This window comes from Phaenicophaeus curvirostris, chromosome 6, assembly GCF_032191515.1.
Source record: "Phaenicophaeus curvirostris isolate KB17595 chromosome 6, BPBGC_Pcur_1.0, whole genome shotgun sequence".
Classification (NCBI taxonomy): domain Eukaryota; kingdom Metazoa; phylum Chordata; class Aves; order Cuculiformes; family Cuculidae; genus Phaenicophaeus; species Phaenicophaeus curvirostris.
Genome location: NC_091397.1, coordinates 5,217,273 through 5,239,234, shown reverse-complemented (window position 1 = coordinate 5,239,234; position 21,962 = coordinate 5,217,273). Strand labels below are relative to the sequence as shown.

The 21,962-nt window shown below is 47.5% G+C and overlaps 2 protein-coding genes across 4 annotated transcripts in view; both read left to right on the top strand.

Annotated features, from left to right (window-relative positions):
• LOC138721802 (mitogen-activated protein kinase kinase kinase 3-like) overlaps positions 1 to 7,640 on the top strand; it is a 91,791-nt gene extending 84,151 nt beyond the window's left edge. For all 3 annotated transcript variants that reach the window (XM_069859242.1, XM_069859240.1, XM_069859241.1), the window contains 3 exons: positions 1,049 to 1,178; positions 1,773 to 1,950; positions 3,717 to 7,640. In XM_069859242.1, the coding sequence (XP_069715343.1) occupies positions 1,049 to 1,178; positions 1,773 to 1,950; positions 3,717 to 3,945 (537 nt within the window). In that variant the 3' untranslated portion in view covers positions 3,946 to 7,640. The remainder of the gene's footprint in view (positions 1 to 1,048; positions 1,179 to 1,772; positions 1,951 to 3,716) is intronic.
• Positions 7,641 to 9,338: 1,698 nt separating this feature from the next.
• On the top strand, positions 9,339 to 21,518 carry ACAA1 (acetyl-CoA acyltransferase 1). The gene is made up of 12 exons (XM_069860084.1): positions 9,339 to 9,596; positions 10,491 to 10,584; positions 11,481 to 11,538; positions 12,369 to 12,448; positions 13,270 to 13,312; positions 15,360 to 15,458; positions 16,056 to 16,136; positions 17,739 to 17,929; positions 18,029 to 18,208; positions 19,008 to 19,063; positions 19,628 to 19,773; positions 20,402 to 21,518. The coding sequence occupies exons 1-12, from the start codon at positions 9,339 to 9,341 to the stop codon at positions 20,475 to 20,477; spliced, it is 1,362 nt and encodes a 453-aa protein (XP_069716185.1). The 3' UTR covers positions 20,478 to 21,518.
• The last annotated feature ends 444 nt before the right edge of the window (positions 21,519 to 21,962 follow it).

The following is a 21,962-nucleotide window of genomic DNA, read 5'->3' as shown; positions in this document are numbered from 1 at the left end:
GGGGGAGATTTCCAAGCATCTCAGGTTAATTCAGCAGCACTGTGACAGGGAAAGGAGAGGCCCATCCACAGGATCACCACCAGCCTCAAGAGGAGGCCAGAACAGTAGCTGGGCAGAGGAACAGCAGAGGTGGGCGGATGTGGAAATGCTGATACAGTTTGACTAAGTGACTTGGAGCACAGCATCCCACTGTTCCCAGAAATGAAGGACTGTGGCAATCTTGGATCTACTCCAGAGCTGAAGGACAGGCAGAAACAGGAGGAGTTTCCCCTCGTGCTCTTCAGTCAGCCTGAATGCTGGAGGTAGATCTAGGTGTGACCTCTCGGGCTGAACCCCAAATCTGCCCCTGGTTCGTCCCTGCTAAAAGCCAGTTCTGGCAACGTGAGGGACATCCATGTCCAAGTGGACAGAAAATACAGCTAAAACCAAGGGAGTCAACCTCATGCAGATGATAGGTGTCTGCACCCCTGCTTCCCTCACTTTTTCATCGATAAAGTCAAATCAATAGGAGCCTGCATGCCTGGGCTGGGTACTTGCAAATTGTCTGTGCTGGGACTTGTTGAAGCAGTCCCACATAAGGCTGATCACGTCCTTCATGAGTCTGTCCACCTCGTGGCCGTGGGTGGTCCTGGCCATGAGAAGCTGGAGATGGGAGGCTTCATGGAAGGCTGACTCATCAGCTTTGCCCTGAAGAGCTCATCAACTTGATCCATTCGTTTGACTTAAACTCCTGGTTGGTTTAGTCGTTCTCCATGAGCTGTTAGTGATGTCCAGCCACTAGAGGGGGGAAAAGATCTGTGGTGATGCAGAAGGTATCACCAATATCCATCAGAGACCATGACTCTTTCTCCTCTGGGGTCTGGGACACTGGGAACAAGTCCTTCCTCCATTCAGCACTTAGTGGATTTTTATCTTGCTGTTTCTACAGCAGAGTGGTTTTTTAGAGCTGGGAGATAGAGTGGTCAGGAAAGCTTAAAAAGTCACTCTGACATGATGCATCTGATTCTGCTGGTCCTTATGGTTGATGTGTGTTGTTTCTCTGCAACAGGGCTCAATAAAGGACCAGCTAAAAGCTTATGGTGCTCTGACCGAGAATGTCACACGGAAGTACACCAGGCAGATCCTGCAGGGAGTCTTCTACTTACACAGCAATATGATCGTCCACAGGGACATTAAGGGTGAGTAGATAATACAGAGAGGTTTCTTGCTTGTTTGGATTTATTCAAGCCACCCTCCTCCCACACCAATAAAAATTACTGTCCAAGAGGTAGTATTAAAAGCAATTTTGTGCCTCACCTTCACCAACGATGAGAATCTCAAGCAAGGAGGTGAAACCAGTATCTCCTGTTTCTTCCTGCTTGTGAAGCCCAGATTAAATATTCTTGAGAGGAGGGATTATTGTTAACTGCCTTTATGCATCTAAAAACCTGGTGTGATATACCTAAGACCCGAGAGGCTCTGGCATTCAGAAGGATCTGAGGTTCTGCTCTGCTGTCTACACATGGGGAGGATGATCTGTCATCTCCCAGTCACTGCTCACTTTTGGGAAACCTGCTGAGTGGGACTATCCCAAGAACTGATGAGAGTCAACCCTCTTGGAGAGCAGCTGCCTTAGGAGAGGGAGGGTTTGCATAATGCTGAGTCCAACCTCAAGAAAGCTCCCTCATGTCTGGCTCTTTACCTTTGCCCTTCTGGCTCTCTTCTCTGTAGCCACTTCAGCTCAGGTTGCTGCTTTATCTCTTGTGGGTTTTGGTTTTCCTTTTCACTACTAGGTGCCAATATTTTGAGAGATTCTGCTGGAAATGTGAAACTCGGAGATTTTGGGGCCAGCAAACGCATCCAGACCATCTGCATGTCTGGGACCGGAATTAAATCAGTCACGGGAACACCATACTGGATGAGCCCAGAGGTTATCAGTGGTGAAGGCTACGGAAGGAAAGCTGATGTGTGGTAAGGAATACAGTAGAAACCCAGTCACTGTCTCTTAAATAAATGATTCCTTTGGGAAGCTGGAATAAGTACAATAGGTATAGTTAGTAGTTGGAAGGTAGAGCAGTGCAAAGGATGAAAATGAGCTAAATGTTAGGATCAGCTATGCAGATACCCAGAGGGAACATTTGTAGCCAAAAGTCCCAAACCAGGAGTACTCAAAATCACAACTTGCTTTTGGAAGGCCTTATCATGTGTGAGGGCCGTGCAGTTTGACCCCATAGCTGCTCTTTAATTCTAGAAAGTGGGTTTATAACAAAGTTTGCTGAAAGAGCTGTTGAGTTTTGGTGGCCCTGATTTTAGGTCTGCTAAAGACAGCTCAGGGGCTCAGGAGATCTCATGTGGCCTCTCAAAAACTGCTGCTGGGTGTTTGCATATGGCTCAGGCACGAAGGCAACCAAAATCATTGGCTGCCTGTGAATGTTTTGAGGAGGTCCACAGATGTCAGCTGGAACCTAAAGGAGTTGGGATAATGCTGCTAATCCTCCCAATAAATGAGGAGGAAGCACTGGTTTTGCAGTTGGGTACCCAAGCAACATAGGGTCAACAATAACTAGTACCTCCACCAGAGGCCTGGGAGGAAACTCAGGGGCTCCAGCTGATGGGAGGGTTCAATTTTTTAGGAGCAGCTATGAATAGAGGTGGTAGACAGGGTCCCTGCTGAGACAAGGACTCCTCAGCAAGCACAGAGAAAACTCTCAGGCTACTTGCTGCTCATCTGATGTGCTTCTTCTCGGGTGCATGGCAGAGATGAAGCTGGATGTAGGTCAACATGTTTCATTCTGACTCGGCTTCCCGGGGAACTACATGCTGTTGCTGAAATCGTGGTGTCTGTACTTGTGCATGGTTTTCCCTTCAGGCCATGCTTCAATAAGGTCTTTCATGTGCTTTTATGAAACTTAGTATCTGCCAGTTAACACAGGCAAAAAAGCCACCAGCTTTCAGGCAGGGCTTGCAAGCTCCCTGTCACCAGTGGGAGCAGAGAACCCTCTGCCAAGGACCTGTGTGAACAGTGAGCTTCAGGGGGCCATGTGTACAGGAGACGTGTGCCCATCTCTCACAGGGTTTTGCTCCCTGCACAGTCCATTCCAAGCAGAATCATAAAGTAGAATCATAGCATCGTTAAGATTGGAAAAGGCCTCTAAGATCGTCCAGTCTAGCTGTCAGCCCAACACCACTGTGCCCTCTAAACCATGCCTGGAGAAGAGGAGGCTGAGGGGAGACCTCATTGCTCTCTACAGCTACCTAAAAGGAAGTTATGGAGAGCAGGGAGCTAGCCTCTTCTCCCAAGTGACAGGGGACAGGACAAGAGGGAATGGCCTCAAGCTCCGCCAGGGGAGATTCAGGCTGAAGATTAGGAAAAAATTTTTCACGGAAAGGGTCATTGGGCACTGGAACAGGCTGCCCAGGGAGGTGGTTGAGTCACCTTCCCTGGAGGTGTTTAAGGGACGGGTGGACGAGGTGCTCAGGGGCATGGTTTAGTGATTGATGGGAATGGTAGGACTTGATGATCGGGTGGGTCTTTTCCAACCTGGTGATTCTATGATTCTATGTCCTGAAATGCCATGCCTACACATTTTCTGAACACCACCAGGGAAGGAGACTCCACCACTTCCCTGGGTAGCTTGTTCCTGGAGCACAATCCCAGAGCCAATTAGACTTCAGTTGCACAGCCACCCCAGTCCCTTACCCTCTGTCTCACCTCTGCATGCTTGGCATTGTTGCAGGAGCGTGGCCTGCACCGTGGTGGAGATGTTAACGGAGAAGCCGCCGTGGGCAGAGTTTGAAGCCATGGCGGCTATTTTTAAAATCGCCACCCAGCCGACCAACCCCCAGCTCCCTGACGGCGTCTCCAACTACTGCCGCAACTTCCTCAAGCAGATCTTCGTGGAGGAGAAACGGAGGCCAACGGCCGAGGACCTGCTGAGACACCCCTTCGTCAACTGCGGGCTCTGAGTCCCTAGCAGTGGGGATGGGGAAACACTGGCGGGAGGGGGGCAGCCGCCAGACCTGCGGCCTTTTGTGCTCTGCGGTTCAGACCTCCGCCCCGGGCTGTGCTGCTGGGGGCTCCCACGGGTCCCTGCTTGCTCAGCGTCTGCTGCGTTGTTGGATTTCCAAGCTGCGCTCAGGACCGTCAGTGACAGGAATTCGGAGAAAGGGATTTCCTGGACTGTGCGGGTGCTGGCCTTGGAACAAGTAACCTTCTTGCCGCCAGCAATGTCGTGGTTGTCCCCTTTGCCGTGTTACGTATCTCTTGGGGAAGGTGCGGCAAGTGGGATAAATCCTCCCGCAGCCCAACAGCAACGCTGGTAGCATCCCCGGGACTGGTGGAGCAGTAGACGCTTAGTGGCGATCACCACCTTTTGCAGGGGAACAGATGTGGGCTTCAGCCAAGCCGGAGGAGATGATCCTCAGACCGCAGTGTCGGGGGGGACCCGGTATCCCTGTTCACAAGGGGACCGAACCCTCCTGGAGGTCGCGGGACCAGCCAGCGTCTCCAGTGGGGCGGCGTTTAATACTGTTCTGTGCCTTAAGCGGTTACAATCAAGGAGTGATGCTTGACTCGGCACAAATCATGGAGTCGGGCTCGATAATGCAGCAGCTGTGTTGACTTGGTGTGCGTGGGTGTGCGTGTGCACGCGAGTGTGTGCGAATCTTGGAAGAAGGGGTCTTCTCAGGCGCAGGAGGTCTCTGCGGGGTAAACCCATGGACGGATGCCTGGGACCTCTGCTGCGGGGTCTGTAGAGGGACGTTTAGATGCTGTCAATGCCTGTTCTGGGAACCATCAGGGTTCAAGTGGGAGCTGGAGGGGATCTTGGAGAGGGCAGATCACTGTAGCCCTGTTAACCCATGCCCATGCTGCTACGCTGGTGCAGGAGGGATGCCAACACCTTTCAGAAGTGGAGCTGCAGGAGGAGCCCAGTGGGTCTCCATAAAGCCCAAGAAGGTACCTGAAATTAGGCAGAGAGGACTGGCACCTGCAGATCTGGGCTGCTAAGGGCTGGGTGTCTTCTCCTCCATGCCTTATGGGACCAACACTGGGTGCAGGGAAGGGGGATGTCACCTCCATGGTGGTGCCCGAGGGACCAGATATGGGAACACGAAGGCTCAGATCGAGAGAGCAGAGCTGTGTTGGTTGAGGGCAGCTGGAAAAAGATTTTTTTACTACAGTACATTTGAAGTTGTAGGTGAAAATGGGCTGTCGTGGCCTGCTTTAAAAAGTGAGACTCTTGATGCTTCCATCTGACTACAGCCTGGCTTTTTCCGTTCTTTGTCCAAAATCCCACATAGCGTCCGTAATTCAGCTATTCCCTTGCTTTGTCAATCCGCTTTGTCAATCTATCTATTTTAGCCTTTTGTATTTGGTCAGTATACTTTCTGGCTGTAATTTTTACTTGGAGCTCAGCTTCATCATCTCCCATGTACTGATGACGTTTACAATGAACACTGTCTGTGTCCTCGGATTTGGAACGCTTTCTCCTTGACACTTCACGTTGTCTGTTGCTCTTCTTCTTTGAGGGCCTCTTCTCCTTCTTTTTCCTCCTCACTCTCCTCTCTTCTCTCCTCCACCTCTTCTGCATTTACAGGGGCTACCAATGGTAACTGCCAGTATTTCTTTTCCAGCCATATCCAGCAGGATCAGTGCATGCTTTAGAATCTTTAAAAACATTTTCTAGTGGGAGTGGTTGAGCATATGTGTCCAGACTGCCGTGCTTACTGCTGGGACACGATCTGCTCTGAGCAGGCAGGCAAAACTACCTTTTGCAAGTTCCAAAAACTGCTTATCCCTCCTAAGACCTACAGTTTGGGAACAGAGCAGTCCAACCCTTTCCAGCCGCTGTAACCAACTGCCGTGGCACACTCCAACTAAGTGGGAGGACGAACCCCCCTTTCAGACAATTACTGAAATTGCTTATCCCAAAATTGTACTGTCCCCTTCACCATTTCTCACCAGGATCCTGCCAACTATGCCAATTAAAAAGATGTCACGACCTGCCTTGAAAAGTGAGCTCTTTATCCAGGCATGACACCAGAGCAATCCAAAATCCCTCCAGAGGAGGGTATAAATGATATTTTTACTAAACAAAGTGCATGCCCTTAAATAATTGGGTTCAAACAATCGAACAACCAGTACGTGACGGCGCACTGACAGAAAAACCGCAGCAGCTGAAGTTGGGAACAGCCCGACACTCGGCAGCGATCTGCTTAACCAAACCTCAAAAACGATGAGAGAGCGCTGATGCTGCCGGAGTCAAAACTGAAATCACAACAAAACCACCAGCTACAACACGCTGCAGCCAGACATGTTGCAAAGAGAAAAGAGAGAAAAGGGGAAAGGAGAGAAGGGAGAAATAGTTATAAGAGAAATAGAAAGAGGTAGTCACCACCCTGCTGGAAGACCTAGGCAGGGAGCATGTGCAGAATCCCTGGAAGATAATCAATTAATCAATCAATTAATCTGTTAATCAGGTCTTGGTTATTTTGGACAAATCAATTGCACCATCCCACTTTCCCCTTCCCTGCCTTAGCTCTTTCCACCCAGCTCAGCAACGGGTTAAATCGGCAGTTGCAGGGAGGTTGCCATCTTCAGCCCGGTGCGTCAAACACAGGTTTATTTTTATATTGTTTTTAATTGAAAATGAAAACTGTCGCTTGGAATGAAGAGGAAATTGAGAAATTGGTTGTTTGTGAGACTTCACACATCCTTGAATTCTTCTGCCTGGAAGAGATCAAGGCTTTGCACCCCTGGTGTGGCAGTGGGAGTGTTTCCTTGTACACAGCTTTGAAAAGAGAAGCAAAAATTAGAGTTATTTCAGTTTAAGAAAAAATAAATACTGGTAATGTCTGGTCAAATTAAAAGAAATAGCTAAAAAATTCCTTGTAAATTCACCTTCAGTGCTGCAGAGGCCATTTATTGCTCACGTGGGCTCTGGTGAAGTTGGATGCTGTGCCAGTCCACAGGGTGATGGGCATCTCTCCTCCAGGGGGAATGAGCAGGACCAGATCCATCAATCTGCTCAGTTGGATGAATCATAGAATAATTAAGGTTGGAAAAGACCTATAAGATCATCCAGTCCAACCATCAGCCCAACACCACTGTCCCTACTAAACCATGTCCCCAAGAGCCACATCTACACACTTTCCAAGCACCTCCAGGGATGGTGACTCCACCACTTCCCTGGGCAGCCTGTTCCAATGCTTCACCACTCTTTCAGTAAAGAATTTTTTTCCTAATATGGGGTGGATGGAAAAAAAACACATAAGAAAGAAGCATATATCAGAAAAAAGGTAACAAAGCATGGTTTCACCAAATACCCTCCCATTTTTAAGCTGGTTTTTTTCACTCAATGCGCTCGGTTTCATGTTGTCAGCCCTCCAGTGGTGGTTATTCTCCTTTCCGAAGCCTTGAGAGCAAAAGGGGCTGCACCGAAATGCTCCCAGGATCCCCAAAGCACGAAAAACCCTCCCATGGATGGATGAGTCTCGTGTGTGTGGGTGTGTATGTGCGCACGTGTGTGTGGGTGTGTTTGGGTGCGACTCGCTCCTCAGGTGCCTTTGCCTTTTTATGTTTAAAACCCTTGCAGTGTTCGGATGTACAGAATGGAAAAGAGAATGTAATATTATGCCATGTAAAGTTGATCTTTTGTTTGGTTTGCGTTTTTTTTTAATTTTTTTTAAATTTAATTTTGTTTTATTTTGCCGGCAGCAAGCCTGGTGGCTTCCCCCGTGTGTCCCATCGGATAAATGATATTATTTCCTCTGAGGAGCTGGCTGGAAGAGCAGGGCTGGGGTCAAGGGGCTTTCTGAGGCAGGAGTGGGGTCGGGGTGACACAGCAGGGACCGACCTGATGGTCGACCCTCAAGATAAGGAATCCATGCAGTTCTCAGACCCCGCAGCTCTGCGTGTCCCATTGTCCTGGCATCCCGCTTACATCAGATGCTCCAAACCCACTGGGGTTTATGTTTTTAAAATTTATATCTCTTTATTGATTTTTTTAAAATTTTTATCTTAAAATTCCCTAAAGGATTTTTTCTGCTTTATTTTTATTTCTGTTTCATCTTTCATTTTTCCTTATTTTCTCTTTTCTCTTCTCGTTCTCTTTTCTCTTCTCGTTCTCTTTTCTCCTTTTTCTCTCATTTTTTCTTGATTTCCCTTCCCCTCTTTTTTATCTTTTCTCCATTTTTTCTTCTCTTTTCCTTTCTTCTCTTCTCTTCCCCCACTTTTCCCCATTTTTCCCTTCTCCTTCTCACTTCCCCCTTTTTTCTCCCCTTCCCTCTTCCTCTGCCTTTTCTTCCCTTTTTTTCTTTCCCCCCTTTTAACCTTTCCCATCTCATTTTCATCTCTTCTCCTCTTTTCTTTTCTTCCCCTTTTCCTCCCTTTTCCTCTGACTTTTCTTCCCCTTTTTCTTCTCCCCCTTTTCCCCTTCACTCCCTCTTTCCCCTTCTCTTCTCCTCTTTCCCCCTCTCTTTTCTTCTCTTTTCCCCTTTTTTCCTTTTCCCCTTTTGTCCTTTTTTTCAATTTTTCTCTTTTTTCCCTTTCCCCTTTTTTTCCTTTTTTCTCTTTTTTCCTTTTTCCCTTTTCCCCCATTTTTCTTTTATTCCCTTTCCCCCATTTTTCTCTTTTCTCCCCTTTTCTCTTTTCCCCCCATTTTTCTCTTTTTCCCCTTTTCTCTTTTCTCCCCATTTTTCTCTTTTCTCCCCTTTTCCCCGATTTTTCTCTTTTTTCCCTTCCCCCCCATTTTTCTCTTTTTTCCTCCCTTTTCCCCTTTCCCCCATTTTTCTCTTTTTTCCGCCTTTTCCCATTTTTCTCCATTTTTCTCTTTTTCCCCTTTTCCTTTTTCCCCCCATTTTTCCTTTTCCCCATTTTTCTCCATTTTTCTTTTTTTCCCCTTTTCTTCACATTTTTCCCTTTTTTCCTTTTCCTTTTTTCCCCAATGTTTTTTGTTTTTTACCTTTTCCCTTTTTTCCCCATTTTTCTCTTCTTTCCTTTTCCTTTTTTCCCCAATTTTTTTTCCCTTTTCTTCCCATTCTCCCACATTTTTCTCTTTTTCCCCCTTTTCTTCCCATTTATCCCTTTTCCCCCTCTCTTTTTCCCTTATTAATTTAATGTTTCGTTCATTCTGCATTCATCTTATATATTTCAGACACAACTATTTCTTTCAATAGCTATTTATTTATCTTTATGGGTTTTTTCCTGCCTCTCCATCGCCCGCCGGACCCAGGCCTCGGGTTGAGGCGCGGGGGGCTGGGCCATGGGCGTGTTTCATGCAAATGAAGGGGCGTGGCTATGCAAATGAAGAAACTGGAGATCGTCTAGGGGCGTGGCCATCCTGTAGGTAGGCGGTGCTATGCAAATGAGCCGGTGTGAGCGGCACGAAGGGGGCGTGTCCATGCAAATGAGGGGGGTTGGCGCGCCCCCAGCCGGCGGCTCCAAGATGGCGGCGCTGCGGCGGGTGCAGCTGGTTCTGGGGCACCTGGGCGGCCCCGCTCCGGCCGCGGGGGTGCGGGCCGCGCCCTGCGCCTCCCCCGGGGCCTCCCCCGACGATGTGGTGGTGGTGCACGGCCGCAGGACGCCCATCGCCCGCGCCAAGCGCGGCGGCTTCAAGGTACGGCCCTACCCGCCACCCCCCTCGGGGATGGGGCCTCCCGCTCCTCCCGGGGGTCCTGACAGCCCTGGGGGCTGCCCCCGTCTCTGGGGGCCCCCCATGCCCTGAGCTCCCCCATCACACTGCCCCCCCCCGGCCACTGAGTCCCGGCCCTTTGGCATTGAGACCCACCCCCACCCCCGACTCCCCTTTTGGCATTGAGACGCCCCCCCCCCGACTCCCCTTTTGGCATTGAGACCTCCCCCCGACTCCCCTTTTGGCGTTGAGACCCCCCCAAATTCCCCTTTTGGCATTGAGACGCCCCCCCCGACACCCCTTTTGGCGTTGAGACCCCCCTGACTCCCCTTTTGGCTTTGAGATCCCCCTCCCCCCTCCCCTTGGCTTTGAGACCTCCTCTCCTCGACTCCCCTTTTGGCATTGAGACCCCCCCCCCCCGACTCCCCTTTTGGCATTGAGATCCTCCCCCGCCCCCGTACTGAGTGAGGGTCCCTCTAGTCACTGAGCTTCCCCTACAATCAGATGTTGGGCCCCTCCAAATGTTTGTTTGGGTTCCCCCCAGAAATTTTAGCCCCCTCAAGGCACCGAGGCCCCAAGACAGGTAAGGTTGACACCCTTTGAGATTGTTGAGTCCACAAATCGTTTGGCTTTGAAGGCCCTACAAAGCGTGCTCGTGTAAAACTGAGGTAGGTCAGAAAGTAGCATGTGTTGCTTGAAAGATACCCAGGGTGAAAACCATGCAGAATAAATCTGGATTTGTAGGAAAAGGACAGCAGCGTGAGCTGAGATGTGGAGCAAAGCTGTCAGAGCATCGTGCGCCTGCCCTCACAAAGGGTGAACTGGCGGTGGGGCAGTTTCTGGTGTTCGCTAAGTAGCGCTAATCCCCAGCACTTTTAGGATACCACTCCTGATGAGCTGCTGTCTGCTGTTATGATGGCCGTCCTTCAAGACGTCAGCCTTCGTCCTGAGGTCCTGGGAGACATCTGCGTGGGTGAGTGAACAACCTCTGTCCAGTCTTGAAACACCTGGTCTGGACAGCGCTCTGGGACGGGCTGTCCCATGGGATACCGTATCCTGGGCCGCATCAGAAGAAGCGCGACCAGCAGGTCAAGGGAGGGGATTCTCCCCCTCTACTCCACTCTTGTGAGACCCCACTGGAACAGTGTCCAGTTCTGGAATCCCCAACGTAAGTAGGATGTGGAACTGTTGGAACAGGTCCAGAGGAAGCCGCAAAAGATGATCCAAGGGCTGGAGCACCTCTACTATGAGGACAGTTGGGGTTGTTCAGCCTGGAGAAAAGAAGGCTCCTGGGAGACCTTAGAGCAGCCTTCCAGTACCCGAAGAAGGCCTTCAGGAAAGCTGGGGAGGGACTTTTTACCTTCTTACAAGGGCATGTAGTGATAGAATGAGTGGGAATGGCTTTAAATTGGAAGGGGGAAGATTTAGATTAGGCATTAGGAAGAAATTCTTCATGATGAGGGTGGTGAGACACTGGCACAGGTTCACCAGAGAAGTTGTGGCTGCCCCATCGCTGGAAGTGCTTAAGGCTAGGTTGGATGGTGCCTTGAGCCTTGAGCAGCCTGGGCTAGTAGGAGATGTCCCTGCCCATGGCAAGGGGTTGGAAATAGCTGATCTTTAAGGTTCTATCCAATCCAAACCATTCTGTGATTACGTAACCTGAAAGCATCCTGGGGTCAGAAGGGGTCAGTGCGTAGCATTAGGTCAATGAAATCCATAGATTCTTCACAGCTGTTCTGTCGGGTGCTGGGTCTCTGATCTGGGTGCTGGATTGTACCAAGCTGTGGAGATATTAGCATCCCTACAATGCCTGCAGCAAGTAGTGAGGGAAATGCAAGTGATTGACTGGAATTGTATCTTTGCACCCAGGAAACGTGTTGCAGCCTGGAGCTGGTGCTTTGATAGCAAGAGTGGCACAGTTTCTAAGGTAAACTCTCAGCCAGATTGAGGTTCCTCCTCCCCTTCTTGGGCCTTGGCTCTGGAGCAGCACTGGGTCAGAGTTTGTGATGAGGCTTGTGTGCTCCTACAATGTTATGGCAAATCAGCTTTTGCCTGGAAATTAGACTTTGATCGCATGTTTGGAGAGCTGTGACAAGGTTTGGAGAATCCTGCTGTCAAAGGACAGGGAGGCAGAGGTGAGGCTGATTAACCTGTCTGTGCTGCCTGCGCTGAGCCTCTCTACATGGGAGATCTTGTTTTGTGGGCTCCCTGCTGCACCTGCTGCTTCTCTCTCCTCCCCGTGGGCCTGAAATCATGGAGTTGTCTCAGGTCTTTCTGTTCATTTCCTGCTGTTGCGGTCAATGGCTCACTTTGAGTTGGATCCCAGCTTCCAAATATTTCAGCCAATGTCTGTTGCCAAGTAATTTTACTTCCATAAATCAGTGTATAACGACCACTTGAGAGAGGTGCAGACACAGCCCACCAGGAATTACGAATATTGCAGAACTTTTCAGTGGTTCTGGTCACATCAGAGCTCGGGAGTGAGGCGCACGAGAGCGCCTTGCTTGCAGAGGACCTGCTAAAGACAGACCTGTGGGTAAACAGCACTCAGAGCCACTTGCAAATCAAGTTTCAAAATTATCTGTGAACTTTGCTTTCTCTTGGTGCAGAACCAAATAGGTCAACAAATATATAAAGGGCCCTGTCTTGAACTTGAGGGTTAAAGTTTAATTGGGTGGCTTAGTGCTCTCTGTAGAAGTTTGGTTTGTTGTGTGGGTTTCATCACTGAGTCTTTGCCAATGCTGTCTTACTTTCTAGTGGTATTCCAGAGACGGTGCCGTGCTCAAGTGTGAACCGGCAGTGCTCCTCTGGGCTGCAGGCCATTATCAATATAGCTGGTAAGTGTAACGAGCGTTCGGGTCAGAGGCAACACCTGCCACACCCTGAGTGCTTATTTCTCCTGTCCTCCAGTCTCTCTGAGGAGTACAAGTAGTGATAATGTCTGATGCTGTCCAGAGAAGAGTGACAAAGCTGGTGAAGGGGCTGGAGAAAAAGTCGTATGAGGAATAGCAGAGAGAGCTGGGGTTGTTTAGCCTGGAGCAGAGGAGGCTGAGGGGAGACCTCATTGCTCTCTACAACTACCTGAAAGGAAGTTGTAGAGAGGAGGGTGCTGGCCTCTTCTCCCAAGTGACAGGGGACAGGACAAGAGGGAATGGCCTCAAGCTCCACCAGGGGAGATTTAGGCTGGACATTAGGAAAAAATATTTCACAGAAAGGGTCATTGGGCACTGGAATGGGATACCAAGGGAGGTAGTTGAGTGACCTTCCTTGGAGGTGTTTAAGGGACAGGTGGATGAGGTGCTGAGGGACATGGTTTAGTGATTGATGGGAATGGTTGGACTCGATGATCTGGTGGGTCTTTTCCAACCTGGTGATTCTATGATTCTATGAATACTTCTGTGTCCTTGAGGATAAGTTCTGATATCGCTTCCACATCAGGCAGCTGCTAGAACGGTCCTTCCTGTCTGCTCTAGTTGAACATCAGGTCACGGTTGGTCTTCAGCCCCATCACCTGCTTGACCCGGCTCCTGTTCCTGCAGGCAGAGGGACCATTCTGTTTGACCATAGTGGGTTTCTGGGGTGTTCATGAAACCACAGCTGGAGTGGAAGTGCTTTTGCTCCTAAGGACAGTAAGAATGTTTATGCACTGCTGTTACAGGTGGCATCCGAAATGGATCGTATGACATTGGCTTGGCTTGTGGGTAAGAGTCTTTTTCTGGTACTGCTCAGCTTCTTACTCTGTCCCTCTGCACTGGCTCTTGTGTGTCAGGAACCAGAAATCCCTTCCAACCAGATCCCAAAGAAATAGATGCTGTCCATTTGGCAAATGGGTGAATACATTCTAAAATTAGGACCTGAATCTAAGTGGTGACCGCTGATGCAACTTGTGTATTTCCAGAGGCTGCTGAGTGCTTTTGCAGATCAGGTCATTTTAAAGGGCCTGAGGGACAGTGCTTGAAAATCCTTTAGCTCCCCTGGAAGCTTTGGCCTTGGTGACACATCTGCTGGTGTTGCAATAAGAGGCTGAGTAACTCTTACAATCTGCAAAAAGCCTGTTTTGTTAGAGTCCTGTGGCCCTGCTGTGGGATACCACCTGTATACTCTGACAGCCTGAAGGAGCCTGCTGTAATCTGCCTTTCACCTGATCTCCAGTTAATTAGTGTCTTAGAAAAGACCAGCAGCTATCTTGGATAAAGAAATTAATGTCCTACCCATGCTAATAGCTGTTCTACAGACTTAAGAGATGTTCTTCTGCAGTGGATGGGCATGATGTTCTTTGCTTCAGTCCTAACATCGTGAGAGGTGTTTATTTTTTGAGGATTGTGTAAACATTAGGTTGGCTTTGGAGAAACACTGGTGGCCACGTACATGGTCACTTCTGAAGAATGAATGAAAAGTATTCAGTAATCCTGGCACTAAAATAATTGGTTTCTCTTTTTATTTACCTTGGTAACACTAAGTTTTTCTTGAATCATTACTGTACACAGCCACCTGGTAGCCCTTAGGAAAATATTTATACTTCCTCAACACCTGCACCTACCTGATTGAGCAAGATCTGATGCTGATAACACCTTTCTCTTTTTAGACTTGTGCAAAATAAACAGCTTAGCAGGACAGGCACGTTCCTCTGGTGTACGCCGAGCACTCTGTTCATGGGAATGCTTCTTCTTGAACACAGGGTGCTTTGCGCTCCTTCTCTTTCAACACACTCATTTCAAGAAGCTGCTTGGTTATTTTCACCAAAATACCATGCTTAAAGGTACTGAAAGGCCAAAGGGTTTGCGATCCAGACCCTTCTGCCTTTGGATACACAAGCTACCATGTTTCGTTGTGGGAAGTTTTCTCACCTCTACCCTGCAGGGTCCTCCATGAAGATGTAAAATCCATATGTTATAATGGCATTGGTGAGCTGGGTTTATCCCAACTTATGCCTCGCCCTGAGAGGACTCGCCTGCTCCATAGGTGGAGAAATGCTGGATGGCAACACAAAATGCTGTAGCCGTGGCTTGGTCTTACTTAAACCCTGATTCTGTACCTTCCTTCAGGGAGTGGATGCAGCTAAAATCGAGCAAAGCAGCGTCCCAGATTGGAATTAGGACTTAGGATAAGCTGCTTGGGAAAATAAAAGCCTGATATTCTGCCTGTCTTGCATTTTCCAGGAGTAGTTTCATTGTTATTTATTCTTCGTGAGTGCATTTGTATGGTGCAGAGTAGAATTCCATCCTATAACTCATTTGTAGGTAAAAGACTGCAGCCTCTGGGATCAGTCTCTTAAATTCTCAATGTTGTGAAATACAAGTGGCATAATGGTTTGCTTAATGCTTACCCTGCTGCCAGCCAGTTCTGAAGCTGTAAGTGGCATCGTTACAGCTGTTGGCAATCTCACTGGAAACTCCACTCGCAGGATGTTAGGTTTCACATTATACTTGAGGACAAAAGTGCCAGAATCGTTAGCGATTCCTTCCTCGCTGTGAGAACCAGGGAAATGAACTGTTGACGTTGGTATCCTGTTCTTAGTGAAACAGGGACCAGTTCAATCTACTGATGTGTTTTCTTTTCATGGCAATTCTTACATTGATGGCTGAAGAGCCTCTGCCTCAGCCCATTCTTAATTATTAGCTGTGTTTCTGGAGGGTGATAGGAAAGCGTATTGTCAAGATACTGAGGTTTGATAAGTCTTAACTGAGCCATCACCACAAATGCAGTATGAAAGCATTGGTAGTAAATTCAAGCTCTTCTTGTGTTTAGTGTGGAAACTATGTCCCTCAGAAGTGCAAATAACCCTGGAGATATCAGTTCCAGTATGATGGAGAACAGCAAGGCTCGAGATTGCCTTATTCCTATGGGGTAAGTGTTTCCTCTCCCTGAAGTTTAGGGGTTTTCTAGATGGTCTTTCTCCTCAAAACCAACCTGAACTGTTTCAGATCAACCTGAATCCAGTAAGCTTGGATCTCTGTGTGTTGACATCATAGATTCATAGAATGGTTTGGGTTAGAAGGGACCTTAAAGATCATCCTGTTCCAATCCCCACTGGATCAGGTTGCTCAAAATCTCATCCAACCTGGCGTTGAGCACCTCCAGGAATGGGGTATCCATGACTTCTCTGGGCAACCCATTCCAGTGACTCACCATCTTCCTTGGTTGTGGTAGAAGATTAGTTACGTTAAACGGAGGCCAGGGGAAGACCAGTGACACTGATTAAAGGTTTCCTTGTCTCATGTCTTAAGCTCAGTGGCTTAATGAACAGTGAAAGTGGACTTGAACTGTGTTTTGGTCCTAGATTTTATTCAGGATTTGCTTCTGCTGAGCAGATCAAGGTTGAGAAGGCAGCAGTTAGCTTTGAGACTAAAGCCAATGCATGTAGGTTGTGCTGTCATTGTAGAAGCAAAATGCAGCTCCTTTAGATGAGTTGTTGGATTAATTCTGTGATGTTTTTTCCCTCAGAATAACGTCAGAAAATGTGGCAGAGAAGTTTGGAGTTTCCCGGAAGAAGCAAGATGCCTTTGCCTTGGCTTCCCAACAAAAGTAAGCACAGCTTTTTCTTTTTTAAACCTTTTAGTTAAGCAATCAATACAGCTGAAAAACGTATTGCTGCTTCCTGGGAGTGGTTAAGTGTAGCTTTCATGTTGCCTTCCGAATCTTCATAGTGAGCTAAGAAGCTTGTGATGGTCAGAGCGAAGATCAGGGTGTGTCCTGGGTTGTGCAATAGGGAAACCCAACTCCGAAGCTGCACTGGGGATCGCGTGACTAATCTTGCGTATGTATCACCAGGCACGAGAGCCTCAAGCAGTGAGTGTCCCTGTGCTTCTCCACATCCAAAGGGCACAGCCTCCATCAGGTTTCTGAAACGAGTGCATGGTGCAGTATTTTCATCATGGCTTTGGCTCAGCATCATTTGAAACAACATGGGAGCAGAGGCAGAAGGAACCTTTCCTAAAAGGGGAATATTAAAATTTAGTTGTTTCTAGGGAGGTGCCAAGCTTATGAGAAGAGTGGCTTGTCTTGGCTGCAGGTGTTTGGCTCCAAGGGAGTCCAATCCTACCTCTAATAACCTTCCTCTTTGGTTACATCATTGCCAAAGGCAATTGACCCTGGAATCCATAGGGCTGTTCTGGCAGGTGGTACCTTACAGGTGCTGCTGTCAAAGAGTTAAACTGACTTCCAGAGCTCTGTTTCAGCATTGCCCCGGTCCAATTATTTATCTAATACAGGAAGCTGCTGCACAGGCCAGTTAACCTTTAAATTCTGGCCCTGTTTCTAGGGAACTTGGCATGCCAGCCTTTCTCACTGACATTGAACTGATAACACAAAAGGGTATGTGAACGCGATCCTTGCCTCTTGCATGAGGAAAGGGGAGATTTTCTGGCCTCAGTCTCAGGATATCTGCGGAGTTGCTGATCTGTCCTTCAGCACTTGGCTCTTACTCTCGCTTACCTGGGAGTATTAACTATTGTCATTTTATTAGTAAAAGTATAAGGGGATGAGGGGGTAAAGCAAACTTTAAGTCTCCCAATTTGTATTCCCTGCAAAGGGTGCCCTGCTGCTGGAATGTAAATATTCTAAAGCAACTCTGCCACGGAGGCTTTTAAATATATTGTTGATATGAAAGGTTAAAACTGTGTCCTGAGCTAACTCTAATTTAGCTAATTGCATTCTGCCTAATTGTATCAGTCCAGTCCTGTCAGTTGTTCATACTGCTGGTGCTGCTGTCACAGGCACGAGACCCCACATTCACTGCTAAATTAAGTGGTAATCTTCTATGTAGTCACACTAAACTGCAACATACATTGCACCCTTTTTGGGTTGAAACATTACACTGAAATGCTAGATGATTGTACCTGAAGTCTGTAGCCTTAACTTGTCTTTAATACGACAAAACCAGGAATGAGTGAAACTTCAGCTGGTCCTTAACTTGTCAGAAATTCTTTGCTTTATGTGAAGACTTAGCCCACTTGCCTTGTTCCCACTCAAAAATAAGAATGGATGTTTGAACATCAGGATTCATTTATTTTCGTACAGCTGTGATGAAACTGTACCGCTGGACAAGTACGACCTGGTTGCCTCAACATGAGTTCTTTAGCAGTTTGCATCCAGAATATTGTAACCTTTCCTCCTCTTCTTTAACAGAGCAGCAAAAGCTCAACAGATGGGACTGTTTAAAAGCGAGATTGTTCCAGTGAAGACCACTGTTCTAGATAATCAGGGCAACCAAAAAGCAATCACTGTGCACCAAGATGAAGGGATTAGGCCCTCCACGACCCTGGAAGGCTTGGCAAAGCTGAAGCCTGCTTTCAAAGAGGATGGTAGCACTACAGCAGGTCAGCTCTGTTGTTAAATTTGTGGTGTTCCTATGGTTTACCTGCCTTCTAATAGAACGTGCTTAGGCAAAAAAGGTGTTAATAGATCTCTTCCAACAGGTAATGCTAGCCAGGTCAGTGATGGAGCAGCTGCTGTTCTCCTGGCAAAGCGCTCGAAAGCAGCACAGCTGGGACTCCCAGTCCTGGGGGTGCTCAGGTCCTTTGCTGTGGTTGGAGTCCCACCTGATGTTATGGGCATAGGACCAGCCTATGCCATCCCTGTTGCTGTGGAGAAGGCAGGTAAGAACTACTTGTTGTTCTACAGTGTCTGGCACAAGGCAAATCAGTCTCTGTGGACTGGAATTTGGGATTGTATTATTCAAGCATGTGACAGCTGTTAGCCATAGGAACAGTGAACTGAAATCCGAAACCTTCAAAGAGATCCCACTGGAATTATTGTAATACTTTTCACTGGTACTCACGTATAGTCATTCACTCACTTTTGAGAAGTGTAGGATCAAATCCCAGCACAGTCTCAATAAACAGTTAACACGTGGCAAGTGATGTAGTCTTCAGTTAGTGCTGGTTTCCTTTCATTAGTGTGACCAGCCTGTGAGGGTGTTGGTTTTCTGTTTGGTTTTGGGGTTTCTTTCTTTACAGTTTGGGCATCTGACCAGTGAATAGGCTTTCCTCAGGGTTCTTACAATCATCAAGTTAAGTAGCTTTTAAAGCTGATGATTATTACTGTGTCCATCTGTCATTCCTGTGGTCACGCGCTTGGCTGTAGTTTTACCTTTCAGACTCATAATACCCTTAAATTTTTAATTCCTCTGCAAAGAAATCACATTTAACCTAAGGAAGCAGAGTGAGCTCAGTGGCACAGTACCACAAACTGTGACATTTTGCAGTGTTGGGACATCATTGTACATAAGCATGCGTACAAGTGTAGGCACCCTGTGTGGAGCCAAGGTCCCCCTCTTTTTGTCATGAGAGGAGCAGAGCTAGAATTCAGACAGGGAGACTTTTAAGTTAATTATTCTCTTCAATGTAGTTATAAGTAAAAATACCTGCTTCAAATCCTGACTTTTCTGAACCGTAGGTCTGACTCTGAATGACATCGATATATATGAAATTAATGAAGCCTTTGCAAGCCAGGTGAGACCTTACAGCAGCCTTCCAGTACTTCAAGGGACCTACAGGAAAGCTGGGAAGGGGCTTTTTATGAGGCATTGCAGGGATGGGAAGAGAGAAAATGGTTTTAAGATGAAAGAAGGGAGATCTTAGGAAGAATCTTTTTCCTGCGAGGGTGGTGAGGCACTGGCACAGGTTGCCCAGAGAAGTCATGGCTCCCCCATCCCTGGAGTTGTTCAAGGCCAGGCTGGACGAGGCTTTGAGCAACCTGATGCGGTTGAAGGTGTCCCTGCCCACAGCAGGTGCGTTGAAACTGGATGATCTTTAAGGTCCCTTCCAACCCAAACCAATCTATGATTCTGTGAATGATGTGGAGTTTGTGTGCTGAGAAACATAGTTTGAGCTAAAATAATTTTACGCCCAAAACTTTGAAGCCCCCAGAGCAGCCTCAGATGGTTTGCTGTCCCTCCTTATATACAGACAAAATCACCAGTCTTCTCTGCAGTCCTCTTGGCTCTGTTGCTGGAGGGCTGACAACTAATGGAGGCAAGAGCATCCCTGTGAAAACATTCCTTCTTGTCTGTCTAGGCTGTGTACTGTGTTGAAAAGCTGGGCATCCCCATGGAGAAGGTCAACCCCCTGGGAGGAGCAATAGCACTGGGGCACCCACTGGGCTGTACTGGTGCTCGTCAAGTTGTCACTTTGCTCAATGAGTTGAAGCGCAGAGGAAAGAGGTGAGCACTGAGGAGCAGTATTGGCCTTAACGCCTTGGGCGTGTGTACGTAACTTGGGCTCAGAAGTAACCATTTGTTTGGGTTAAGCAATCTCCATCCCTCTAATAGCTTCGAACATGAGGTTTAACAAGGCCAAAGGCCGTGTCCTGCACTTGGGGCACAACAACCCTGTGCAGTGCTACAGACTAGGAGAAGTCTGGCTGGAAAGCTGCCTGGAGGAGAAGGACCTGGGGGTGTTGGTTGACAGCAACTGAACATGAGCCAGCAGTGGCCCAGGTGGCCAAGAAGGCCAATGGCATCTTGGCTTGTGTCAGAAACGGCGTGACCAGCAGGTCCAGGGAGGAAAGGAAGAGTTTCATCCTCAGCCCATCTGAACCAAAGCAGTTCTCCTTGCTCTCGACCTCACTGCTGGTACACCTGAGGCAGGTGGTTAAGGAGCTTGCTTCTCCAGAGAGTGGGCAGAGGAACGTGTGTCCACATGCTCTGGCAACAACAGCCTGCAAGAACTCCAGGGCACTGCTCCAGGTGACACAAGAGAGCAATGAGTAGCACAAATGTATTGTGTTCTTTTTTCCCCAGATATCTAAACCTGATCTGTCTTGTAATTCCATGTGTTCTTTCCTTTCAGAGCATATGGTGTTGTGTCAATGTGCATTGGAACTGGCATGGGAGCTGCAGCAGTATTTGAGTACCCGGGGAACTGAACTTCAGTGTCCTGAGGAAACAATGCAACAGCTAATTCTCTGCCTTCTCTCATAACAGCACGTGATTTGCACTGTGAAATCAAGTGGATTCAGGGGTTCGTTAACTAGATCTACAATTATAGGCAGAAATTGAGAAGCAGAATAAATCACACAGATCTACTAAGCAAGTGGGGAAATGCAAAAGTGGCAAATGTGGCAACCTGGTATGAGAAGAGAAATTAGTTCAGCTGCAGTTCAATACAGGCCCTTGTGTGGTGATCACAAATGTATATTTCTAATTTAATTGATCTCTTTATTCTGTTATCAGAGAGAAGTAGTTCATGGTACAGTCTTCTAGTATGACAAATTGTCTTAAAACAGTTGCTCAAATTGAAAACAACAGTGCACATGGAAGGGCTTTTCCGGGGATTTCTTAAAAGATTTCCCCATCTTGCAAGAAGTCTTGGGCAGCTAGTTTTGAAAGCAGTGCAAAGACTTAACATCATTTCCTTTACAGCCACGTCTGTTCTAGCCAAGTTGTAAGCTGTGTCTTAACTTGTCCCCATGCTGGACGATGTGCTGTAGCTTTATGCTCTCAACCAAACTGCTCTGAAGCCTCTGGTGGGGGAAAGTGGAAGAACTAGAGAGTGATTCACACAGGAGGCGCCTGAACAGGCTGAGTTGGTAGAAGTCAGGAATTTGCAAGTAACCATTCCGCCTTTTACAACACATTTTTAATTATCAGCCTGTGTGACTCTAACTTAAAAGACAATCTTATGAATAATAATATTTACTTACCTAACATAAAACAGATTCCAGTGTTAATCCTACTGCAAACGCTACGTGAACATCAGTGACATCTCAGTACAAATCTTTCATCTTGGAAAGCTCTCCCTTAACTTTTCTTCTGAAGTATCTCTGAAACTTGGAGTAACGGTTTGGAAAAGAAGTGTACTCATTGTTTTTGACCTGTTGGAGAAGTGTAAATCTGTAACACAGACTCAAGTTCTTTGTCCTGGCTCTCTAGTTTTGCACTAAATACAATTGGGCTCCTGCAGTGTATTTGTTTTCTCTTTATGATGAGTGTTAGTCGAAGGTCATGATTAACTAGAGCTCTTTGATATTCTCCCTTTTCTGTTCTGTAGTCTCACTCCCCAGTATTACCCCATCGTGTATTTTGGAGCAAAACAATGGAATTATTTACAGGGGCCAGAGAGGCTTTGGCATCTCCAAGGTTTCTTTCTCCATGCTGAAGTTCCTGTCTGTAACATGAGATTGCAGTGCTTGGTACAAGTGTTTTAAACTAGGCAGGAGGCAGCTATCATGCACCTTTTGTTCTCCTCCAGCATGGATTCCAGTCTCCTCCTCCCCACACGCACTGCTGTTAACAACAACCTTTTATTATATGATGAGAGTGGAAAACTTAACGGGCTCGGAAGTAGGAATTTCAGTGACCTTTAGCTAAAGTAATACTAAAAACATTTAAAGAGAGTTGTGAGTAAATGG